Here is a 26,303-nt window from a genome sequence, read left to right as displayed (position 1 = left end):
TCCCTCGGCTTCCAACGATGTTCTCTCGCCCTCGGCGAACTGTTTTTTCTACTTAATGTAGTGGCTAAAACTCCCTTCTTGTGCATTTGTAAATTGCTCTAAACATATTCAGTCGATTAACCACTCTTTGACAAAAAGAACGAGATCTACGCGTGTTTACTGTTGAAACGACGGAAAAAACAGTGCGTTCGCTCCGTCTTTACTGAATGCCATAAAAAGATACCAAACAGTTTTACTCTCCCTCAATGCTACGGCATAACAGCGCCCTCTATAGCAACCAATGTCCTATGCATCTCTAATAAGTATAAGCAATGAAAACAAGTACACTAAACAGCTTTAAACTAAAAAGCAAAACTATGCAAAACAATTAGTTAATCAATATAATAAACAATCACTAAATATTAATCTAAATATATAATATCTAAATCCTAATAATATCTAAGTCTAAATTACAATATGGCAAAATGGCACTAACACATACATTTGGGCAAAAAAGATGAAAACATCAACAGGTATTTTTCATGCATTTTCCTGCGTGGAAGCGGTGCTTGTCAAATATGGGCACTGAGCGGAAGCGGAACTTGCCAAATATGGGCATCGCAGCCATCGTTGCCATGGAGACGATCAGGCGTCTCTCTCCGCTGCCGTTGGAGACGTCGAGTCAAGAAAAAGAAGCGTCTATTCAGTTCACCGTGGTGGGGTTTTATTCAATTACATTTTCATTTTTCAAACTTTCATTATTTGACGGGAAGCGAGTACACCGTTTGAGGATCATAACTTTGCATTTCAACTAGTTTTAAGGGAGTTTGGAGGTCTTTTTCGACGTACATGACTGAACCTGTAGACAGTGTTGCCAGATTGGGCCAGATTTCCAGCACAATCTGGCAACACTGCCTGTAGCAGCCTGTTTTACATGGAGGACACTGAGCTGAATGCTGAAGGCTGAACTCAGTCCATGTGGTACACAGGCCTACACTTCAAACGTCTTTTATTTTAGAACTAATCTGTCATTTATTCTGTATGCATATTCTAGTTAAAAAGGTAATAGAAACAACAGTTTCCAAGAACAATCCGTTTTGAGGTAAACGTTGTGGATGAGAAGCCAGATGACAGGGATGCAGACCGCAGACATCAAGGTTCAAAACCATAACCTTTTGGTAGGGGGTCACACCAGAATATCTTGCCCCGTTTGACTGATCTGACCTTTGAACCCCGGGAACCACTTCCTCTTCTCTTCAGTCGTTCTGACCCCCTCAGAATCCCCTCCACCTGGAGTCATCATCAGGGTGGACCCCCAAAAGCAACATGGATGATGTTAGAGTAAGTAAAATAGCCACCCCACACACACAGACACACAGACACACACACACACACACACACACACACACACACACACACACACACACACACACACACACACTCTCTATAATTGTTACAGCATAAGCATAATTTGATGCTTTACTACAGAGGTGTTTGTATGGGCTGGTCTTTTCTACATCTTTCACAACCATCTCTGTTTTCTCATGGTTGGTCTGTTTAAAGAATAGCGAACACTTCATCTGAATAAAAGGGAAAATTTGCAGTGGTGGTATATTATAACCTAATCATATAATAATAATTATTATTATAATCATCTGAATACCATTCATATTACTTTAATGTATAATGCAACTAAACTGCTGAATCTACTCGATCTCAACCTTTCCTTCTTTGCCTCTTTCGTCCTGTGAACATCATTAAGCAATAGAAAACTACGTATTTAACCCTGACCAAAGGTCAATGGTACCAGGCTTTGTGGAAGTTCTGGAGTGTCCCCTTCCTAGTGACATTGTGGTGCAATATACTAGTTGTCTTCCCAATGCTTTGACCTTGTGTATCCTTCCTTGAGCTGTTTGCTTCACGTGTTAACAGTGCCGTAGCTCGCAGCCATCAGGGGAGCCCCAACGACCAAGGGAGCCCCATCCACGGCCATCCAGCCAAAGGTGCTGCTTTCTGGGTGTGGAGACCTCCCCAGAGCTGCTGTGGGAAGACTGGGAGTTGGGGAAGAACTTCACCAAGACCTTAGTATTAAAAAATGTCCACAGCAAGCTGCAGAAACTACGGCTCAGGTTGTGAAATAATGGGGATACACTTACATGAGCGCATGCACATGCATTGACACACTCAAACACACATACACTCACACACGCACATACACAGACACATACACACACCCAGGCGGACACACACACACACACACACCCAAACACACACACGCACACCCATGTGGGCACAAAGACACACACACACACACACACACATACACAAACATGCTCACACATGCACATATACACACAGACACACACACACACAGGCGGGCACACCGACACAAACACACACACACAAGCACACACACACACACACACACACACACAAATCAAATGCTGAATTCAAAGCATACTTCTCTCTTAAGCCATAAGAAAGTCAGTTAACCCGTTGTGTGTGTCCTCCCAGGGCTCCAGTGTCCAAGTACTTCAGGAGTGCGCTGACCCAGCAGATCCTCATCAGCCCAGGAACCTCCTACCCTCTCCCGCTCACCTTCAGCCCACACGAGAGGGTAATTTAAGTCATGCATGCCATAAATACCATAGCTAAACTACGTACCTAGACTAGATCACATTGATCACAATGGTGAGAAATGTAAAACATGTTGCTACAACAAATTGTTGTTAAAGATTAAATGTTGGTCATTCATTGCAAATTGTCTTTGTATTATTTGCATTGCACAAAAGTCCAACCATAATTATTAGGAGAATAATAAGTTCAATAAGTTTAAAATGGGATTTGTCATGATGGTGCGATGTCAGTGCCCTCCCATGTCTTTGTAATATAACATGGGCCTTATAATACTAACATTCATGGACAGTAGTTTGGGAGTGTAAGTCTCTGTTCCTCCTGTTCAGTGTGAGTACGAGGACACCGTAGCTTTTGAAGGGAGGGACGGCAGCTTTGTGGTGTCTCTTCGGGCCACACTCCCCCGCCACGCCCTGGTGGCTCCAGACTCTGTCCTGCTGCCAATCTGTGCCCTGAAGCACTGCACACAAACCACGCTGGTGTTAAAGAACCAAAGGTACGCCTGGATAAGTAACGTGTGTCTGAGTTTGCATGTATGTTTGAACGGCTGCAGAATCTTTACGTGGTTTGTGAATCTCAGTTTTTCCTTTTGTTTTTGAGTCTTGTTGTGTCACTTTACGTCTGGATATACAACATAATAAACAAACAAAAGCAAGGCTGTCTTTCCCTCCTCTCACTCTTTCCCTATCTTTCTCTCAAAAATGTCACTTTCAATCTTTTCCTCTCTCACTCTTTCATGTCTCTCTTTCTCACTCTTTTACTGTCTCTTTTTATTAATCCCCTCTCTCTCTCCCACCTTTTAAGTCTCTCTCCCTCTCTCTCTCTCTCTCTCTCTCTCTCTCTCTATCTCCCTGTCTCTCTCTCTCTCTCTCTCTGCCTCTCTAACCCCCTCCACTGCTGTGGCACTCTCAACCCCCTGCTGTGTGCTCCCTCCCAGTAAACTCCATACATGGTTCCAGTGGGAGTGTCCTCCACCGTTCTATGTGAGCCCAGACCAAGGCCTGCTGGAGCCCAGCCAGGAAGGTCTCATCACTGTGGTCTTCCAGCCACACGAGGCGCTGGTGCACCAGCGGGAGGCTTTCTGCAGGTTTGGCGACACAGGAGAAGAGCTGCTAGGCCGATGCACTGTGCTCCTTCGAGGACAAGGTGAGGGGTCTGGCCCGATGAAGGTCCATGTAGAATTTCACAGCTGCAGAAGCACTTGGAGTTGGGTTGGGTTTATGTCTGAATGTCAAAAACATCTTGTCCTCTGAGAAGATGGCATCTGAGAACTACCTTCTCCTCCTCCCACTCTGCCTTACTTTCTACTGATCTTTTAGCATCGTTATTCGGTCCATTTTGGAAAAATGGACCGATTGGACCTTGCACTGATTGGACCTTTCAGTTTAACTTTTATGGGAGAGGCTTTCCACATTCTCGAGACTAGACTGATCTGCAGACTGAAACAGAACGTGATCTCCGACATCAGGGTGGTCCCCTGAACCTAAGGAAATACTAGCGTTCTAACGGCTTTCAGCAAGAGCCTATACGTATGGATCACCAATGAATAACCCTTTCATGTGAATTTGAGAAAAACCAAAAATCAGGAAGAAAATACATTGGGGAATAACATGAACATGTATTGAATGAATGAACTTTATGATTTGGGATTTGACACATAATGCCCTCACTTTCCCGTTCAGCCAAGTACCCCTCTCTCCAGCTGAGGTGCACAGAGGGAGAGGAGGATCCTGAAGCCGCTCCAGAGTTGCTCTTTGGCTCAGTAGCAATAGGCTGCCGCCGCAAGAAACCTTTTACCATCTGTAACATGTCACCTGTGAGTACTAGATCCTGGTTTGCATTGCACATCGATGGTGCCATGCATTATAACAGAAACATGTGAACGTGAAGTTACTAAATCCCTTCAATCTCATTGTATTCCATACTCACTGGGCCTGAATGGTGTCTAGATACACACTTACTTTATACCTCATTCATTTAAACTTAAGTACAGCTATTGCTCCTGGCTGACGTTCCTCACACTGTCTTGTTCAGTGGTGTACCGCCAAATTTTTATCAAGACCTTTCGTGAACCACCTCATATGCAAATGGTAAACCATAGATAAATACATGCAGTGGCTCAGCAAAATGTGCCAGCGCCCTCTTTATACACAAGTAGTACTGCAAAAAGTTCAAGGCCAGTGGAAAGCAAGACCAAAGAATAGGTCTGAGGCGCTGCATAAGTGTGTTTATTCAGTCAAGTCAACTTTATTTATATAGCAAATTTCATACACAAGACAAAATCCATGTGCTGCACATACAAACTATATTCTTCTATATTCTTTGTCATTTATCAAAGAATATAGATTTTCAATAAATACATATGAGACAATTGAATAAAATAATACCTTGATTTAAATGTAGTCAGGATTGGAGCAAGTCTCAGATCTTTAGGAAGTTATTCCAGCTATGTGCTGCATAGTAGCTGAATGCAGCTTTCCAAGGTCTAGAGGTTCATTTAGCTGAACGATTCAGTGAAATACTTTGGCCCTAAACCGTTAAGTGAGTTATGGCTGAGCAGCAGGATTTGGAAATCAACACTGCCATACTGGGAGCCAATGCAGGCATTGGAGGATTGGTGTAATGTGTTCATGTCTTTTGGTCTTTGTTAGAACTCTAGCTGCTGCATTCAACAGCTGTGGCTGCTAAGAGCTTGTTTTGAAGGCCTGCCAAGAGGCCATTACAATAATCTGAAAGCATGGACAACTTTTTCTAAATCTGGACATGAGTCCTCTTGGTCTTATTCGGTTTTCAGGCGATAGTCGGCCGATTTTATCAGACACACTCACACCATAATGAAAACCATAATCTTGTTTTGTCGTTATTTAGTTTAGTTTAGTCAATGCTAATGCTCTGGCACAGCAGATCTGCAGGACAATAGTGAGCTGGTGATAGGGCTATATAGAAGTGTGTTTTCCGCATAACAACGGTAATAACAAAGTTGTTATTTTGCATGATCAGACGGAGTGGGAGCATGTGGAGCATTTTTGGAATTATAACATGCCATAATACTACATTCACTAAACAATATTTATAATATATTTATTTTCAATTATCGATATTATTTCTTTGTAAATGGGTCTAGAATAAAATCCCATGTACCACTTGCAGTATTCTCTGTAGCACAGGGGGCTCTGGTCTAATTCATCCATCAACCTTTTAGAGCGTCAAGACATAGATTATTCAAGTCTCTGTAATCTTCAGGGTGGCGCCCAGAGCCTGAGCCCGAAACCAGGACTGCAGTAACAAGGAGTAACACTTTATTTCCTGATTTGCTACTTAGATATTCTACACTTTATTACAGTTTACAACTGCTGGCTCAGTTTGTGTTTTCCAATGACGCAGTTACAGTTTCCCACTTTCGGCCACAGTATTGCTCGAAACAAATATGAAAAGTGACACGCCCTGTTCACCCTGATTTGAGCTGGTCCTCGAAAATCTACTTTGGGCTACTTAAGATATAATCTAAAGTCAGAGTTGTAAGCCTAGGGAATTTAAAATAGCAAGAAAATGGTGGTCTAATAGTGGTTAGGGTTTTGACTCCCAGCCAAAGGTTTGATCCCCAATATCCACACCCTCACACCTAACTGCTGCTTATGACCTGTATCTATTGGCCTGTTGTGTATGCTAGTTTGTTTGGATGAAGGCTTCTGATTAGTGTGTCAATAGTAATACATAATTTTATTTGCCGTTTCTATACTCCATCTGAGTTCTCCTCTCGTCTTTCCTCCAGGTGACTGCATCGTTTGCCTTCTCTCGCCTGCAAGGGGGGACGCCCCAGCTGGGGTCCGAGTTTAGCTGTGATGTCAGCTCTGGGGAGGTTGCGCCTGGGGCATCGCTCAGAGCTACAGTCCGCTACAGCCCAATCGTTGTGGACACTGTTGCAGTCGACTACTTGACTCTTGTGTGTCCAGGGGCGTTAAACAAAACCCAGCTCAAACTCACCGGGACCTGTATAGGTATGTGGATGAAGGCCATTTGTACATGTAAGCTGTTGGCAGCCAATCGTAGCCTTCCTGAATTAATTATTCTTAACCATCCTAGGGACATCCATTTAGTTTGGGCTCTCTCAATGAGAAGAGCTCAGTTTTTGCAGGAAGAGGTTGAAACGTGAGTGAGAGCTGGAGAGAGGAGAGTTTGTTGTGTTGGACTAGTGAAAGTGTAGCTTTGTGTTATCTAAAATATTTGGGTGAAGGAGAATTAAGATTTTAATGACAACAGTAATGCCTCCTGCAATAAGGCAACAACGAGATTTCAGAGTGAGACTTCTCTTTGAGCAAGACTCGGTTATACAAAAAAACAACCAGGCCGGATAAAGCCAAAGGTAAAGAGAATACTAGTGTTTCTCTGCAGGATCCTTCCCATAATGTTAGAATATAATCTGAGTCGTTGGAAAAAACATCACTTTGGGGGACACATATTGACGGGGTGCTATTGCCGCAAAGGATTCCCCTGAAGCCTGTTTTCGTGGATTACGGCTGCAGTGTTCTTGCTCAATACTGGACCAACTTCACACAAGTCGTTTGCATAAATCCCTTGGACCTAAAATGATTAGAAAATAGAGTTCAGGATGAAAGCTCCCAAGGTTTTCCTTTAGCCTAAGGACTCATGTTGTCGTTCAGGCCCCAGCGTGACCTTATCCTGCTCCGTGCTGGACTTTGGCCACCTTGACCAAGGACAGGCGGCCATGAGAAACGTGGATCTGGTGAACTCCTCCCCCTGTGAGGCTGTCTACCAATGGGATTTGGACGGCTGTGGTCACAGCGTTTTCAGCGTCCAGCCAACAGGGGGCACTCTGCAGCCAAACAGCCATATCACACTAAAGGTGGCGTACAGGCCCCGATCCCCCATGATACACCACCGGAGGATTGCTTGTCTTATACTGCATAGGGTAGGTTGGCCTTAACACAGGATTTAAAATGTGTACATTCAGACCTCTTTATACAATCTGTATTTCAGACCCAATAACCTGACTCTGCAATTATTGCAATCAGTGATGCAGTGATGACCTGAGACCTGCAGGGGGAAGGGGGAAAGGTGAAGAGTGCAGTATTCAATTTGACCTACAACGAGTGTTTGTATTTTTTTGGATTGGCTCTAGATCCCCGTGCTTCTTGATGTCATCGGTACCTGCCACTCTGAGCTCCAGAAGCCAGCCATCCTCCGACCCAAACACCTGACCACGTACCAGCTCCATCGGCGCCGCGGGCTCACGCTGTACCCTCCGGACGAGCTCAGTGCCATGCTGCAGAACCGCAGCCTGCGCCTGGACCACCAGGGGGCGCTGTGTCTGCTAGACGAGGTACCACAGGGATGGGGGGGGTTACATGAGGAGCTTAATGTGGCTAATCTTTTAATTTCTTGAGGCTGGAAATAATGGACATGAATAAATCAAAAACAGTGCTTTGAGAGAGGAATGACTCACATGCGTAAGATTGACAAGGTTGTCTACTGCTGTTGCCGTCATAGCTGCGGAATGCCACACATTCTCAGCCTCATTTATGGATTCAAATGTGCAGCTCTCGTGATGTTTTTTTGGAGTGGTGGATCTTCCAGGTTCAGAGAAAAATAGGCCTCCCAGTATTTTGAGTCCAGAATGTGTTATCACCAATCCCCTAGGTGCATGATGAACGAAACTAGCTGTTGTTTGTTTAGAGGAAGAGTTCTGGGTTTGTGTGTTTGCGTGTTTGTTGAGAGGTTCCCATTCTGACATTGGGGCTGCTCTGTTCTCTCCAGGAGTCGAGCGAACGGAGTGCGGAGAGCCTCCTCTCTGAGAACTCCCTCACGGAGGAGTATTACCAAGCCTCTTCAGGAGGCCTTTCCCCCCTCTCTTCCTCATCATCTTCCTCCCACATCACCGTGGAGCCCGCCGAGCTGGTCTTCCACTGTGCTCCATCCGCTCCCTCGCCCTTTTCCTCGCAGTCTGTCTGTGTCACAAACCGTACAAAGGGGAAAGTCAGGTGCCTACTAACACATCCAGGGCTTTTTGTGTACCTATTGTTTAACAAGTCATCCTTCCATTCAAGAGGGGTACAAGACAACATTCCTGAGTAGGCTTGGTGCAGGATATGCTAGTCTAGACTCTAGAGCAGGGGTCAGCAACTAAGTTTTGCCTCGGGCCAATTTTTTTTCCAGCCAGTAGGTATCGGGCCAGAACATTATCAAAGGCTAGTTCAAGAATTGATTAATGAAAGTGCATCTGGAACTGCAACGCAAGCCCGTTAGCTGGCTAGTCATATGCCTACCAAGCACTAGATGACACTTAAAAGACGTACATATAAACAAGTGTATGCCCTAAATGTCATGCCTGACCACGTTATAAACAGCAAACGTGATTGTGATTATTGCATTAAAAAAGAAAAAGAAGTTATTTCATAATGTAGCCGAGCGGGGGACATCCCGTTGGTATTTGAATGACTTTATTGCTGATCTTGTAATTTAACCCTAAATATGAAGATAAAGTGAAAAACTTGTGCATTTGTCAGCCTGGTTCTCCAGCGGAGTCTGCCAGGTAAATGTGTCCGTAGAAAGGGTCTCATTGTATGCAAAGGCCACACGTAAAGACGCTCCTCCTTTGCTGCATATTTGGCAGTGTATATGCCGTCTTATGCATGCCTTTTTCGCTGCACGGTCCGCGTGTTTACACTGCCCGAGGTAAATTGCCTGCTTGAGTTAGCACCCCTATTTACCCTCCCGGACCCTACACACATTGGCGGTTTATTGGGTTACATTCTGATGTAAATACACGCACACGCACATATACACACACCATGGCGGGTGCTGACTGACTGCGCACACACCCAAACCTCCGTTCCTAGCCTAGCCTACTCACCGTTAGAAAAGCTGTAGGCGAAGTAGCCTCATCAGAGACTCTACTTGCGTTAAACAGCAAAGTCTCAGAGCTTGGCATCTTAAATCTTTTGTGGACCTTTTTCAAAAGCTCCTTCCTTTCTCTGCGTGCAGTGTCGCACAAAAATACGTAATGTTGGGTTGCCATGGTTGTTGTATATAGGCCTTTAGAGGGGGGTTCTGTTTCATTTAATATTGCATAGTTTCCAATATCTCCCGCTCCGCCCCTCGCAGCTTACGCGTGACCGTGACGAGTGTGTCTATAACCTTCCGGGATTAGTAGCAGGATTTGATACATTTAAATTCAAAAACTGTTGCGAAAGAAAAAAAGTTCAATGTATCCGACCCTTTACATTTCAGATAACAGATATAGATATTCGATATTCTAAAAAATATATAATGTAACTAATCTGGCGGGCCAGATATTATGTCTTGCGGGCTGGCCCGTGGGCCACCAGTTGCCGACTCCTGCTCTAGAGGGTTAGGATGTTGGACTCCCAACTGAAAATTCCTAGGTTTGAATCCTTATCTCCGCTGTGCATCTAAAGACATCCTGCAACAGATCTATTTAAAATAGGTGGCTATGGACAAAAGTGTCCTATATAGAAATACACAGTTTGTTCCATCTTCCTTCTGCACTGTAAGAATGGAGTGATTATTATGTTCTTGTCTTTGATTCTGTGCTGTAGTCTGGTTTGGACCACTGCCCCCGACTCCCCATTCACTGTATCTCCTGTGTCATGTGACCTGAGTCCACTAAAGTCCACTTCGTTTGGTGTGAGCTACGACCCCAAACAGCTCAATGCACTGCATGGAGCACAGCTGGAGTGTTTTGCCATTTATAAAGTAAGAATGTGTCAGACCGTCTGTATTCAAAGCAAATACTGGGAACACTTTATATTAAGAATCACATATTCGCCATTAACTAGGTGCTTATTAATATGCCTATTGGTAAAATATTGGCCCTTTATTAGTAATTATTACACATATTAACACATAATTCTGTATAACCTTATTTTACCCTTACTACTCCATTTATTAAGTTTATTTCAACCAATATAACCTCCTAATTATTGTTTAATTACTGTAAATAAAGCCGTTATATTGATATGATATGCTGCTAATAACCAAGGCATCATTGGGACCCTGTAAAGGGGCAATAGCACAAGAATAGTCATTCCCTTTTTATTACTCTGTATTAGTATAGTCAATTCTTATGGAACACAACGCAAAACTACAAGTGGTGATATTACCTGTATTAACTATTATTTAAGTCTCATTAAATCAAAATATGTTCCCTATTCTAAAGTAGGGTCTTGTTCATATTTAACTCATAAGCACTTTGACCCTTATTAACCCAAACATGTTCCCTATTCTAAAGTTGCAGCATTTTCACATTTATTTAAGTCATTACAGCATAAATAGTAGTTAGAATAAAACCAAGTTATCACAAATGCAGGTTTATTTATTTTGAATAGCAAACAGTCAAGCCATACACAAAAGACTCAAAATGGCATTCAGGTTACTGCACTGAACCAAAACAAAGTACAAAGACAAAACCAGGTCCCCAGGTCAATTATTTCATTTTAAGCATTACATAACTATAGTCTTGTGCATCAATGCCAGTTCCAACACAGAGGTGCTTACAATGCATTAAATCAGCAAACAAAAAAAGATAAACATTTAACAGATACATTTATCTCTGAATTAATCAAATTATTTAACCGAGACTTCGTTAATCTCCATTAATTAATGGAGTAGTAAGGGTAAAATAAGGATATACAGAATAAGGTATTAATATGTGCCTAATAATTACTAATAAAGTGCCAGTATGTTACTAATAGGCATATCAATAAGCACCTAGTTAATGGCAAATATGTGTACCTTAATACAAAGTGTTACCCAAATACTAAGTCATCATCCCTGTTCCCGTTCAAACTTTTTGTTTTTGTTAAAAGGGTTCCATACAGTATATATTCCCAAATTCCCCGTCTAGGAAGAATCGTATATTATCTTATACAATATTCTTTTAAGAAATCACAATAAAACCAGTTTCTCACAGCTTTATAAGTGTAGCTATAGGAAACCTAAACATTGGTTCAGAGGTTGTTTAGTGAAAGGAAAGAAAACTTGATTCTCCTGATCCTTTGAACTATGTCACACATATTTGATGCTAAACTCCTATCAATATTCACTACCCCACCAGGTGCTGCGAGAGCCGGGCCAGGTGGAGGAGGGGCTCCTGTTCCCGTCCTGGTGTGTGACCGTCCGGGTCATAGGTCACTCCTTTCAGCTGGGCCGGGAGCACTTTGTGCCACGCTGCACTCTGCAGCCCCCCACTGTGGTGAGATACTAGCCAAGGATAAAGCCTATATTAATACCATTCAATACCGTACTAGCAAATACTAGTCAATACAAACCACAACTGGCCTTTCTAGACAGTATTAGCCAAAATAAGTAAATATTAGCCGACTTGTCAATAAGACTCAATAGAGGGATTATCAGTCTACGTCACTCTACGTCTCTCCCCGCTCTACGCGCATGTCGTTGGCAGAAAGAGACGAGACCGACAAGAGCCGCAATCATGTCTCGTTGTGCGGTTTGTTGCACAAACCCTTTTAATAAGACTGATTATCCCATTTATTCTACTTCTTGCTTGCCACCATAATAAAACAATTCAAATACTTTAATAATTATACTTTTTCTTATTCGTATTGCATGCTTAATAAATGTATACTCTGTTTGAGTTCATCTCCCTCAAATAGTAGTCCCCTTTAATTGCGATCGATCAAACATGTTTTTGACACCTCAAAGGGCATTATCCCGCTTATACCATGGTCACTTACCAAAGAAAAGAAATCAAGATCATTCATTTATATTTTCATGCCTTTTACAATCCAATACAAAGTTTTTCACATAAATAGGACGGACCGTAGCTACGACTTGGCAATGGGAGGTATTCTAGTCCGCTGAGCTATGAGCCAGAAATTTGTAATTTGAAATTCATCCCAGCCCGTCCCAGAAATTTGAAATTCGTCCCAGCCTTTATACCACAGATACTCTAGGGTCTATAGCATATAACCGCGTTGTCTGACTACAGTTTAATTAATTTTTCACAATTTACCAGCTCTCGATTTGAAGAATAATCACCACACCATTCGATTCAATGGGAATCGCGACAGTATATACTTTCAACATAAAGGGCCCTATCTTGCATCCGGCGCAATTGACTTAATCACTGTTGCATGTGTTGTTGCTAGTTTGCAACTGGCGCACAGCGTTGTTTTCCGTCCTGCGCCACGCGTCTGTAAATTAGGGAATGATCTTGCGCCCAAAGGGGCGGTTCGGCGAAAGGAGGAGGCGTGTTCTGGCGCAAACGTTCCCTGGTGCTATTTTGAAGTTTCAGAAACCACTTGCGCCACAAACCAGGAAATACCTGGTTTAAAGTCAGTGGCGCGTTGTTCAGATGCCATTTTAAGGGCGCATGCATAATGTTGCTTGTGAACCTCGCGCATACACTTTGCTTCTCTCATCTACCTAGCCACACATTCTTGGTAAATTATTTGGGAAATCAATTTTAAATCAATGCATCTGCAAACACCGTACAGCAAACACATATTTTCTTGACACAGACATCGTGTACATGCCCATAACTTTTAGGATTGATGACAATTTGATCGTGAGAAAACATTGTTTTACTGCGAGTGAGATAAAGTGAGTGAGTTAAAAAGAATGAATAAATGCGGGCGCGCGTGTGTGTATGTGTAAAATAATTAATGAATGCGGGCGCGCATGTGTGCGTCCATCTGTTTAAACACATGCAAACCTAACACGTAACGCATAATACAGTCCATGGCAATGTATATTAACGGGGGACACATGCATATTAGGAACACAAGTCGATAACATTAATGCATACAATACTGATAAGAAACGATGTTTATAATGTATTGCGTCTATCATTAAATAGAACCACAGTTACCGCATATCATATGTGTGTTAAGTTTTCTTTGCAGAAATTTATTTGAGGACTCTGTATTTCTGAAGTTGTGGAAGAAAACCTTATTCCATCTGTGAATTAGGCCATATTATTTGGCCATAAACTGAGCCATTTGAAGTTTGAAATTCATGTGCATCTGTCTCATCGGAGACTGCAGACACGCTGTCAAAATATCAGCTCGTTAGATTCAAATGCGCTCATGGCTCTTAAAGGGGATGGGAGCTGGCACTCTCATTGGTTTATTGCACGTTACGCCCAAACCACACCTACGGGTAATTAGGCTACTTCAGACCAGCCCTTTTTAGATTTGCGCCGGGCTCAAGAGTCAGTTTTGCGCTGGTAAACTAGCAACATCGCCATAGAACTGCCCACAAAGCTACTTGCGCTTGGCGCTTCTCACTTGCGTTTCAGACCGTTAAAATACGGCCCAAATTTACATATTTATAATTCGAAATTCGTCCCAGCCTTTATACCACAGATACTCTAGGGTCTATATCATATAACCGCGTTGTCTGATTACAGTTTAATGTAACAGTAAGCTGACAAAATCGCTAAATAACACCGCAACTGCAAATTAATCACACGGAGATAACCATGGCAACCGGTCAAACAAATCTTCTATTTGCCATCTTTCTGCACGCGCATCCGCCGTGTTGATAAACAAATAATCTCCCTATAACACATAATTATTACATTTCTTTGGTGGTTGTCTTACCATTTTTCATTCTCTAAGAAAGTCATTATATAACCACCTAGGTTTAAAGATTATATCCAAATTTTATTTTTGTTTGAATGTATATATATATATATATATATATATATATATATATATATATATATATATATATATATATATATATATATATATATATACAGTGGGGCAAAAAAGTATTTAGTCAGCCACCAATTGTGCAAGTTCTCCCACTTAAAAAGATGAGAGAGGCCTGTAATTTTCATCATAGGTATACCTCAGCTATGAGAGACAAAATGAAAAAAAAAATCCAGAAAATCACATTGTCTGATTTTTCAAGAATTTATTTGCAAATTATGGTGGAAAATAAGTATTTGGTCACCTACAAACCAGCAAGATTTCTGGCTGTCACAGACCTGTAACTTCTTCTTTAAGAGGCTCCTCTGTCCTCCACTTGTTACCTGTATTAATGGCACCTGTTTGAACTCCTTATCAGTATAAAAGACACCTGTCCACAACCTCAAACAGTCACACTCCAAACTCCACTATGGCCAAGACCAAAGAGCTGTCAAAGGACACCAGAAACACAATTGTAGACCTGCACCAGGCTGGGAAGTCTGAATCTGCAATAGGTTAGCAGCTTGGTGTGAAGAAATCAACTGTGGGAGCAATTATTAGGAAATGGAATACATACAAGACCACTGATAATCTCCCTCGATCTGGGGCTCCACGCAAGATCTCACCCTGTGGGGTCAAAATCCCAAAAACAAAACAAAAACAAAAATCCCAGAACCATACGGGGGGACCTAGTGAATGACCTCCAGAGAGCTGGGACCAAAGTAACAAAGGCTACCATAACTAACACACTACGCCGCCAGGGACTTGAACCCTGCAGTGCCAGACATGTCCCCCTGCTAAAGCCAGTGCATGTCCTGGCCCGTTTGAAGTTTGCTAGAGAGCATTTGGATGATCCAGAACAGGATTGGGAGAATGTCATATGGTCAGATGAAACCAAAATATAACTTTTTGGTAAAAACTCAACTCGTCGTGTTTGGAGGAGAAAGAATGCTGAGTTGCATCCAAAGAACACCATACCTACAGTGAAGCATGGGGGTGGAAACATCATGCTTTGGGGCTGTTTTTCTGCCAAGGGACTAGGACGTCTGATCCGTATGACGGAAAGAATGAATGGGGCCATGTATCGTGAGATTTTGAGTGAAAACCTCCTTCCATCAGCAAGGGCACTGAAGATGAATCGTGGCTGGGTCTTTCAGCATGACAATGACCCCAAACACACCGCCCGGGCAACGAAGGAGTGGCTTCGTAAGAAGCATTTCAAGGTCCTGGAGTGGCCTAGCCAGTCTCCAGGTCTCAACCCCATAGAAAATCTTTGGAGGGAGTTGAAAGTCCGTGTGGCCCAAAAACATGACTGCTCTAGAGGAGATCTGCATGGAGGAATGGGCCAAAATACCAGCAGCAGTGTGTGAAAACCTTGTGAAGACTTACAGAAAACGTTTGACCTCTGTCATTGCCAACAAAGGGCATGTAACAAAGTATTGAGATGACCTTTTGTTATTGACCAAATACTTATTTTCCACCATAATTTGCAAATAAATTCTTTAAAAATCAGACAATGTGATTTTCTAGATTTTTTTTTTTCATTTTGTCTCTCATAGCTGAGGTATACCTATGAGGAAAATTACAGGCCTCTCTCATCTTTTTAAGTGGGAGAACTTGCACAATTGGTGGCTGACTAAATACTTTTTTGCCCCACTGTATATATATATATATATATAATATATATCGTATTTTTACTAGACCTTCTGAAAATGTATTTCCCTGACCAGAGCGCTCCTCTCATATCATTCGTTGGGATTGACCAATGGGCCGTCGACTATTTCCTCTCCTCAGGTCTTCCCAGCACTGAGCCTCCTCTCCTACCGGACGGTTCTTCTCCAGAACTCCGGAGACCTGCCCCTCTCCTTCAACCTCCACCCCGACCAGTCCTCCCCCTTAGCGGGCTCGGTGTCTGTGGTGCCGGGCTGTGGCCTGGTTCTGCCCAGGCACCACCAGATCCTCCACCTCAGAACCACCCCCACCGAGGACTGTCCCCGACACGGCTTCAGCCTCAACCTGCAGCTCAACGGTGCCATGAACACACAGGTACCAACGATGAGCCCACCCACAGGGGCCTCATACTAACCCTGTTCTAGTCATATGATGCTCACACATCGAACACCGAGCAGCAGTCGCTGATGGAGATGAAATGTTGAGTCCATGCTTTCCCAACACATGCAAACACTTGAAAATGTAATAAAAGATCAAAGGTATAATGCAAAATAAAGAAAACTGAAATATCTTAATAGTGATCATTATATATTATATAATTTGGCTGGTGTTTGCTTGTGTGTATATATGTTTGTGTGTGTGTGTGTGGATGTCTTCCAGGAAATTACAGTGTTCAGCTGGGTGGAAGAGCCGAGCGTTGCCATGGAAGCGGAGGGATGCCTCCACCTCCAGCCTACGGCGGTGGGGTCCAGCTCGCAGCGCGCCCACTTCATCAGGAACACCAGCCGCGTGCCCCTGGGGTGGGTTCACTGCATACCCCAGGGGCCCACTGCTACCCCCAGGGGCCCACTGCATCCCCCAGGGGCCCGCTGTCCACCGCATACCCCAGGGGCCCGCTGTTCATACATTACGCTTCATACTGTCAACCGCAACACCATCCTGTACTGTTCTTTCAAATAATACAGAACATAAATACATGCATTTCCCCCCCCCAAAAAAATTTAAAGTAAGAAACTAAGCGACGAAACATTAAGACCAAATGAAAGATACCAGGAACTGAACGATGACACGGGGAGCAGGGGAAGGCTGGGATGATAATTCAACATTACAGACAAACCAACGGGCACAGCTAATAGAAAAGGGAAAACACACTCAAATGAATATATACATCCAAAAGTGAGGGTAAAACATCTCAATGGTTTCATCTCAAATGAACAAACAAAATAAGTTTTGCATGCATGTTGAAGTGCCTTTTTACTTTTTAAGGTTTCTTAAAATGGATCTATGTGTAAGGGGCTAGGGTTGTTTGAGTCCCAATCCTAGCCCAAAGCTACTGGGTTCAATCCCCATTGTCCGCAAAAACAGTAGACGTCATTAATAATGTTATGGCACCTTTATCAAATGTATCTGAAAGTCGCATTGGATAAACCCTTCTCCTAAATTACTCAATGGTAAATAGCTAAAGGTAGGTAAAGGAACTCTTTAAATGTATCTTTAAATAAAGTATTGATCCATAAAGGCCCTAAAGTCCATTTCCTCGGTTGTTATTTGTTGTTGAAACATGCCAGTTACCAGTGGAGGATTCCTGGAGAGGACAGGAGAGTCATCTGTGTGGACCCAGAATCAGGAGAACTGCAGCCCAACGACAGTGTGGTGAATAACGCACGCACACACACAGACACACACACACACAAGCGCACGCGCTAGACACACACACGCATACATCTCCCATACAGACACACACACACACACACACACACACACACACTCGTGTAGACATACGCACGAAATTACCTCTCCATACAATACACTGAACCACAGATAAACCATGAGGCTTTCTAGTGAAGAAGGTGCTGAGAATGTAGCATCCTTAGTCTATCTGTTGAAATACCACAGGTCCAGACCTGGATGTTCAGCCCATTGGAGGAGACAACGTACAACCTGACACCCTTCCTCAGCTTCTGGCCAATCCAGAATCCTGGAGGTCAAACATCACGACTTGGCCTTGAAGTGACGGCCATGGGCTGTCAAGGGACCGTACGGGTAATACAACCATATATGTGTGTGGCTGCGTGTGTGTGTGTGTGTGTGTGTGTGTGTGTGTGTGTGTGTGTGTGTGTGTGTGTGTGTTAATATGGTGAAAGTTGAATCATACTAACCATTCACAAACATAAGTCATAAAATGCAAAATACTTTTGAATCAACAATTGAAATACTTAGGACATCCTTGTGGTGTATACGAACGTGCCTTCTTGTGTGTGTGCGTGTGCGTGTGCGTGTGTGTGTGTGTGTGTGTGTGTGTGTGTGTTCAATGCATGTATGCGTGTGCGTGTACGTGTGTGTGTCTTGTGTGCTTGTATGCATGTGTGCGTGTATGTGCGCTTGTGTGTGCGTGTCTGCGTGTGTGTATGTGTGCGTGCGCTGCAGGCTGAGAGCCCGGTGGTGGAGCTGGGAGAAATGCTGGTTGGGGGTAGCAGGGCAGTGGAGGTTTCTCTGGTGAACAGCAGCCTCTGTCCCCTCTCCGTGGGCCTGGAGGTGCAGCAGACCCTGCTGGACCAGGAGCTGACCTCCGACCCCGGCTGCACTGAGCCCCTAGGTACTGCATGGCTCTGTGTGTGAATGTGGATGTGGATGTCATCTGGGAACCAGGCCTACTGTGTTGGAGCGAGCTTCCGGAGGGAGGAAGTGAAGAAAAATGTATTTGTGCTAGTGAATGAAGCTTTCAGAAGGTTATTAGTTATTGTCATGCTGGCCAATTTCCACAGCGTTGATTTTAATCTTTTACAGATTTTTTTTTCTAAGAACGTTGGTGTTCGGGGCAGATGTCTTTCCACTGAAAAAGTTATTAGCGCTGTCTGATTTTGAAAGTCAAAGAAAGTGATTTGTTCCCAGATTTGTTCTCGTCTGCTATCAGACTTTAAATTAGACACATAACTGGACTCATTCAACAAGAACCAACCGTCAGCTAACGCTAGTTTTCTAGTGTGTGTCCTGGGCTGATGGTGAGGGCTGCTGTGTTCCAACCTGTACCTCCTCGGCCCCCCAGCCCTCCATCTGGAGTCCAGCAGGAGAACCGTCCCCTCATGCTCCAGGCTGCTGCTCACCGTTACCGTCACACCCCACAGACGGGCCCGCTACCAGTGGACCCTTAGCTACCAGCCACTGTCTGCTACTGGTACACACCACACACACACACACACACACACACACACACACACACACACACACACACACACACACACACACACACACACACAGGCCCGCTACCAGTGGACCCTCAGCTACCAGCCACTGTCTGCTACTGGTACAAAACAAACACACACACACACACACACACACACACACACACACACACGCATATGCAAATGCGCACATAAAAGTACACATACGCGGAGGTGGATGCACATGCATATGTAAAAAGACAAATTATTATCTAGATTCAGCGGAATATAAACCTTGTTGTGTAAATCCGTTCCCTCGGATTTGGTTTATTCTACACAGCCGGGAGTCCCCATCAAGCATTGGGACGTTGAACGCATATCCGATTAAGACCGACAATTACCTGTCCTACACAGGCAATATAAGCCATATTCAAGATGAGGCATGGTTTACAAATCTGTGCGCATGGATTTACAAGTTTTATTTTTTATCATGTGACCCCAGAGGGGCAACGTAGGATTCTGCAAACATTTTTGATTTCAATTGTATGCATAATCAGAAAACAATCTTTTTATTTGAAGGGCATAATGCACTGACAGCTGTCTCAGCCTGTTTACATGTATATAGTAAGGGCGTTTGACACAGGTTTCATGGTGGTACGACATCCATGGTTTTCCCAATCTGACAATGGTTGGAGACACAGTGACCGTGGTGTATACCTGTTTGCATGGCTTTGGAGAATGCCACTCATCATGTTGAATAATAGAAATGCAAGGTCTAGGACTAGTAGAATTGTAAGAAAAGCAGCCACAGCACGGAAATGTTTCAAATACATTTGCAACGCAATGCCTTCCTGCCTTCACTTGGTTGACTGAAGACGGATGAGCACGTGACTAACCAACAGAAGAGATCCAAGCTAGATTCAATGTGGTGTATGCTATATCCGGTCTACATTAGATGAAGCATCTCTTGTTCATCTCTTGTACAACCGTTCAGAGCTGTTCAGAGAGACACAAAACCCCTCTGCATTATGGGGTCAGAAAGACTCATTAATAATGAATGCATAGAGAAGGATTCACAAATGTATTTTGTGATTTATATATAAATTACTCTCTTCTCACAAATCCATTTCAATGCACGCACAAATGGATATCGGTATGTACAAATGTAAAATAAATCCATAAACAAAAATAAGCTTCACAAACTCATTTCTGATCCACACACAAATGTGTCTTTTTTTAAAATAAATGTAATATAAATCGATAAATATATGAATTAAAAAAATATTTGCAATTTTCATCAAAAATATATTTGGATGTTGTTACATTTATATACAAATTGTTAAACTTGATTTTACAAGGCGCTTTTCATTTGTGAACTTGTTTGCATTTGTGTGTGAACTCCTATTTATATGTGGATTTTTGAGACTCCTGACGTGGCTGGATTCACAAATGCATTTTTTTCAACAAGGAACTCTCTGTAGCCAATCAGATGCCTTCCTCGTTTTCAGCCAATCACATGACTGCAGTGACTGGATTTTGAGATTCTCGGCACCGTTAATTCAAAAACCCCATGTTATTTCCCATAGACATTTGACCGAGGGAACCGGGCGGCTCGGAGGCTGGACTTATTCTTCAGAGGACTTATTCTTCGGGACTGCAGTCATGTGATTGGCTGAAAACGAGGGAGGCATCTGATTGGCTACAGAGAGTTCCTTGTTGAAAAAAATGCATTTGTGAATCCAGCCACGTCAGGAGTCTCAAAAATCCACATGTAAATAAAGACCAGTTCACACACAAATGCAAACAAGTTCACTAATGAAAAGCGTCTTGTTAATTCAAGTTGAACAGTTTGTATATAAATGTATCAACATCCAAATACATTTTTGATGAAAATTGCAAATATTTTTTTAATTCATATATTTATGGATTTATATTACATTTATTTAAAACAAGACACATTTGTGTGGATCAGAAATGTGTTTGTGAAACTTATTTTTGTTTATGGATTTATTTTACATTTATACATACCGTTATCCATTTGTGTGTGCATTGAAATGTATTTGTGAGAAGAGAGTAATTTATATATAAATCACAGAATACAATTGTGAATCCTTCTCTGTGCATTCATTATTAATGAGACTGTTCTGACCCCATACTGAATCGCCTCTCCATATAAATGAGATTCAAAACATCTGGGTAAACAAGGGCGTAAAGACAGATTGACATGCTACACAGCCATATGGACACACCAACACACGCACACAAAAGCAAATCAGCTAAGCGGTGTAAATGGTGGATGTGTCCCCACATGCAGGCTGTGAGCTGGGGGCCTCCGTGCTGCTGTGTGAGCTCAGGGCGGAGGGTGTGTTCCCCACCCTGCGGGTGGCCGACGCCCGCTGCGGAGGCAGTGTGGGCGGGCTCAGCAAAAGGCAGCTCTGGAGCCTCTTCTCATTGGACAGCTTGAACTTACACCTGCTGTCATGCCCCTCCCCTCAGGAGCTGACCTATAGGAAGACCACACGGCACAGGTGACATATCTGCCTCATCATGTGATTTACTAGATAATATTATGTTCTACTATGTATTCATATTGTACTGTGTACTATAGGCTATATATACATTTGTATTATACATCAATATAATTACATTTCAGTAATAAAGGAATAATGTGTAATCTGATCAACTTTATATATTATTATAATCAAGTTCATGCTCTCATCATCTCTCTACCCTTGTTCAGTCTGCATCGCTGCCCTAGCATCTTCAGGGCGGCCATATTGGATTTCAACTTCTGCTCAGCTCCAGTGGCTTCAGAGCCCTCTACTGTTCTACTGCTGCTGGACAACATAGGTCCCATCCCTGCAGAATGGTACGACCTGTACATAGAGAAGGGAATATGATATATTTCAACGCAAAGCAATGTTTTATTGAATAATTGTTACTGTTGTCTCTCTCCTCTCCTCCCCCCTCTCCTCTCCTCTCCTCACTCTTCTCTCCTCTCTCCTCTTCTCTCCTCTCTCCCCTCTTCTCTGCTTCTCTCCTCTCCTCTCCTCTCCTCTCCTCTCGCATCTCCTCTCCTCTCTCCTCTCCTTTCTAGGGCCTTGCTGTTCCCAGAGGACCAGAGGATGGAGGTGAATCACTGGGCAGAGTCTGGAGAGTTCAGTAGCACTGAGCTCCACCAGATGAAGGTACCAGCTCCCTGATGCCACTCTTGCCAGCCTTCACATCCCTCCCCCTCTAAACCCTATCTCTCCCACTCTGTCTCCCTATGTTCTCCCCCTCCCTGTCTCTGTATATGCCTCTCCCTCATTCTCTCCCCCTCTCTCTCCCCATGTTCTGTCCCTCCTCCTCCCTGTCTCTGTATATGCCTCTCACTCTCCCTCTCTCCCTACGTTTTCTCCCTACGTTCTCTCCCTCGTTTCTGTATTTGCCTCTCCTTCTGTCTCTCTTGGTTCAGTTTTTTCTTCTTCCATGGGCAGGTCCAGGATAAACGCCTCTTCAGCGTCTCTCCCCGCTCTGGAACGCTGCCTCCTGGCCAGCAGAGGGCGCTGCAGCTCACCTACAGGTGTTGGCCTGACTTTTAGAGCTTCTTTCAGAGTGCAACTCACCTACAGGTGTTGGCCTGACTTTTTAGAGCATCATTCACAGTGCAACTCTATTATCTTGAAACCCTACTCGTCCTCATAACGTCATGCTTACCATGTCACAATAAACTAACGTGAACCGATGGTAACCTTTGTCCGTCTCAGACACGACTTTGCCGGAGCCCACCGGCTGCCCGTGGTCTTCAAACTCTCACACGGCCGAGAGATCCTGGTAGGCCTCACTCGAACCTGCACACTGAGCTTAACGTCATCACAAATACATTGGCATCATTTATTATCAGCAAACTGTAGGCTGAAGGGTAATCAAGAGGTCCATGGCCATATTTGGGCGCAGCTTAACTTCCAGGGTGTGACAGTGGAGAGAGACAGACCGTATCTTCACTTCAGCCGTCCTCAACATGTCTTCTCCCCCGTGGCTGTTGGGGTCTTGATACCTCCCAGACAGGTGGGTTGGGTCACATCTTCATGCCGTACTCCATGACATAGACCTGTTCAGGGGGAAGTCCCAGCGGTAGCGGCTTCAGTAGCACAGGAACACTCTCATACTACTTCTAACTGGCTTTCAGATCCCCGCTCTCTCTGTCTCTCTCTCCATCCTTCACGTCTCTCTCTCACTATCTATCACTCCCTCCCTCCATCTCGTTCTCTCTGTATCCATCCCTCCCCCTCTCTCTCTCTCTATCCCTACCTCTCCCCTCCCTCTCTTTTTCTCCCCTTCTCACCCCTCCCTCCCCCTCCCAGGTGTATGACTTGTATAACAGCAGTGCGGTGGTGGTGCACTATGAGGTGGATGCATATCCTCTGCAGCAGCTTCAGGAGCAGAACTTCCACCATCCGGTGCTGTGCTGTCTCACCCCCCGGGGAGAGGTCCAACCTGGGAGGACGGCCCAGCTGGAGTGGCTCTTTTCACCTCTGGAGGCTAAAGTGTACAATGTAAGCTCCTTAGGTTTACAATATAAATGTTATATAATTTACATTTAAGGCATTTAGCAGACGTTTTCTTCCAAAGCGACTTACATAACATTCATTCACACATTCACCTACCGATGGCAGAGTCAAACCCACAGGGTGACAGCCAGCTTGTCGAGGATCCGGGGATTGAACTAGCAACCTTCTGGTTACAAGTCAACCCTCTCTACCTGAGCTAACCCGAACCGTTCGACCCCTCACAAATAACTATTCTTTATTCTGGTACACATTCCTCCAATACAAAGAGCACCATGATAATGCGGTTTAAAATATTATAAATGAAATAAATAAAATAATAATTTGTTAAAAACTAACTGCCCAGAGTAATCGTCAACGATAGGCTTGGCACGAAGGAACATTCCTCTGCGTCTTTCTCGTAGATCGCACCATCTTTCAACATCTTTTTTAAATGCGACTGCATCACCTTCTCTCCCATGATGGTCAGCAGCTCGCGAATTTCACCGTCTCTCCAGTTAAAACTGCTCATGTTGATATCGCTGCATTATTGTCTCTGTTGTAGAGACAGACAACGCAGCAACACCTCTACCCAAGCCCCCCCCCCCCCCCCCCCCCCCCCCAGCGTCTAATCGCATTTACATCAAAAAGAAACCGCCAGTGTGTGTAGGGTCCGGGAGTGTAAAAACGTCTCTTGGTTCTGACCAAAGAAGAGCGCTTTGGAATCTCTACCATTACGCACCATTTCTGGCTGTGCTTTAGCGCGTCACTCTGTAGACCTAAGGCCTATAGACTGGTAAAGTGGTCAGGAATCAAATGTTTCCCACATAGTTTAGTTATGCTCGTATAACATGAAGCCGACTATTTCAGAATTCTGTTGAATTGTTTTAAGTTTTCAACAATATTTCAATATCATTAGCAACAGACTGAGTTTGGCTTATTATACAAATAAGAAGCATTTAATTGTAGCCTAGGCTACTGCGAGATAATAACTAATACAATAGCCTACTGCCTATTCAAGGTCATCTACGAAGATAACAGCCCTTTAACGCAAATCGGATCAAGCATCAATATCAACAAAGTTTGCTGCATTGCAAAGATAAAGCATTTCAGAAGAAATTTTTTTTTTCAAGAAAAGTTTTGGGTTGGCCTGTTGAACAGTGGGTGGTCCTAGGTCCGTCAGGCCCACCCATAACGCCGTGCCTGATATACATTGAGGGCATTCAGCAGACGCTTTTATCCAAATCGACTTACAATAAGTACATTTGTCATAAGAAGTGAAACAATATATCATTGTCGGTACAGTAAAGATGTTCATAGAACCAAGTGCCAAGAACTAACGATCTCTAGGTTAACCCATTCCCCGTATACAGCGGTGAAAGCTAGCTAATGCAGATGCTACACAATTAAGTACTATGAATAAATACAACATACATTAAGTGCTTACATTAAGTGCCAGGACGTACAACATACAATAGTGGGCGGGGGGGACTGGATGTCTATGCAGAGTCTAGGTGAACTCTGAACAGGTGAGCTTTCAGTTTGAATTTTTGCGGAAGCTAGCACCTGCATATAGCCAGCAATGCTGGCTAGCTGCATAGCAATACTGGCTACCTGCATAGCAGTACTGCCTACCTGCATAGTTATACTGGCTACCTGCATAGCAGTACTGCCTACCTGCATAGCAATACTGGCTACCTGCATATCAATCCTCTCTAGAGGCCAATCAGGGTTGGTCCTGGAGATCAGTTGGTGCTGGTGGAGGGTTTGGAGGGCCAGTAGGGGGAGCTCATCCCCTTGGCCTGTAATATACCCAATGCCCCAGGACAGAGACTCTGTCCTTTCAGCGATCACCATCTCTGGGATGAGACGTTAAGCCAAGGTCCTGACTCCCTGTGGTCACTTAAGTTCCCAGTTCCCAAGCCACTCATCACTAACCCCGATGTCCGGGCACAATACCCACCCGGCTCTTGTACCAACATGGCCCCCTAATCGTCCCCCGGTCGCTAATTGGATAGTTTCATCATTCCCCCTCTGCCTCTGAAGGCCAGTGTGTGCTGAGCTTTCTGGTGCATACAGGCAGCCGTGCAACATTCAAGTGGTGCTTCACACTGCCCCCCCCCCCAACACACACACAAACACACCTACCTGACACACATACCTAGAAAAGCGCTATGTAAATGCAGAATGTGTTGTGCGCTCAATTCATTCATACCTTCTACCAGAGGTAACAGAGCCTTGAACTGCCCTAGAGTGCAGTATTTGTTGTGGTCCCCTCTCCGGAAATTCAGGCTCAAGGGATGTTGTGCATCGTGTCTCCAGGTGGACATCGTGATACACACACGAGGGGGCGACTCCACCGTGGTGAGCTTTGAGGGTCGGGGGTTCGATCCCAGGGCGCTGGGCCCCTCGGATCACGTCTGCCTGCCGTCCGTGCCCTGTGTGCAGAAAGCAGCCCTACCTGAACAGGTGAGATGGTCCTCAGCTATAGTCCTACCTGAACAGGTGAGAGGGACCTCAGCTATAGCCCTACCTGAACAGGTGAGAGGGTCCTCAGCTATAGTCTTACCTGAACAGGTGAGAGGGTCCTCAGCTATAGCCCTACCTGAACAGGTGAGATGGTCCTCAGCTAT

At 44.0% G+C, this 26,303-nt stretch overlaps 1 protein-coding gene across 1 annotated transcript in view; it reads left to right on the top strand.

The window, feature by feature from the left end:
- Positions 1-1,305: 1,305 nt before the first annotated feature.
- cfap65 (cilia and flagella associated protein 65) overlaps positions 1,306-26,303 on the top strand; it is a gene marked incomplete at both ends in the record, with an annotated part of 31,022 nt that continues 6,024 nt past the window's right edge. The window contains 26 exons of the mRNA XM_079733043.1: positions 1,306-1,320; positions 1,912-2,108; positions 2,494-2,596; positions 2,943-3,109; positions 3,551-3,759; positions 4,296-4,429; positions 6,386-6,611; positions 7,275-7,543; positions 7,754-7,954; positions 8,389-8,612; positions 10,191-10,347; positions 11,708-11,845; positions 16,104-16,355; positions 16,641-16,780; positions 17,549-17,633; positions 17,877-18,023; positions 18,408-18,576; positions 19,027-19,155; positions 21,456-21,669; positions 21,882-22,010; positions 22,239-22,329; positions 22,621-22,706; positions 22,891-22,957; positions 23,057-23,191; positions 23,488-23,679; positions 25,993-26,139. Of these exons, the coding sequence (XP_079589169.1) occupies positions 1,306-1,320; positions 1,912-2,108; positions 2,494-2,596; positions 2,943-3,109; positions 3,551-3,759; positions 4,296-4,429; positions 6,386-6,611; positions 7,275-7,543; positions 7,754-7,954; positions 8,389-8,612; positions 10,191-10,347; positions 11,708-11,845; positions 16,104-16,355; positions 16,641-16,780; positions 17,549-17,633; positions 17,877-18,023; positions 18,408-18,576; positions 19,027-19,155; positions 21,456-21,669; positions 21,882-22,010; positions 22,239-22,329; positions 22,621-22,706; positions 22,891-22,957; positions 23,057-23,191; positions 23,488-23,679; positions 25,993-26,139 (4,023 nt within the window). The remainder of the gene's footprint in view (positions 1,321-1,911; positions 2,109-2,493; positions 2,597-2,942; positions 3,110-3,550; positions 3,760-4,295; positions 4,430-6,385; positions 6,612-7,274; positions 7,544-7,753; positions 7,955-8,388; positions 8,613-10,190; positions 10,348-11,707; positions 11,846-16,103; positions 16,356-16,640; positions 16,781-17,548; positions 17,634-17,876; positions 18,024-18,407; positions 18,577-19,026; positions 19,156-21,455; positions 21,670-21,881; positions 22,011-22,238; positions 22,330-22,620; positions 22,707-22,890; positions 22,958-23,056; positions 23,192-23,487; positions 23,680-25,992; positions 26,140-26,303) is intronic.

Source organism: Pollachius pollachius (assembly GCF_949987615.1).
Source record: "Pollachius pollachius genome assembly, chromosome: 3".
Classification (NCBI taxonomy): Eukaryota; Metazoa; Chordata; class Actinopteri; order Gadiformes; family Gadidae; genus Pollachius; species Pollachius pollachius.
This window is presented reverse-complemented; position numbering and strand designations above follow the sequence as displayed.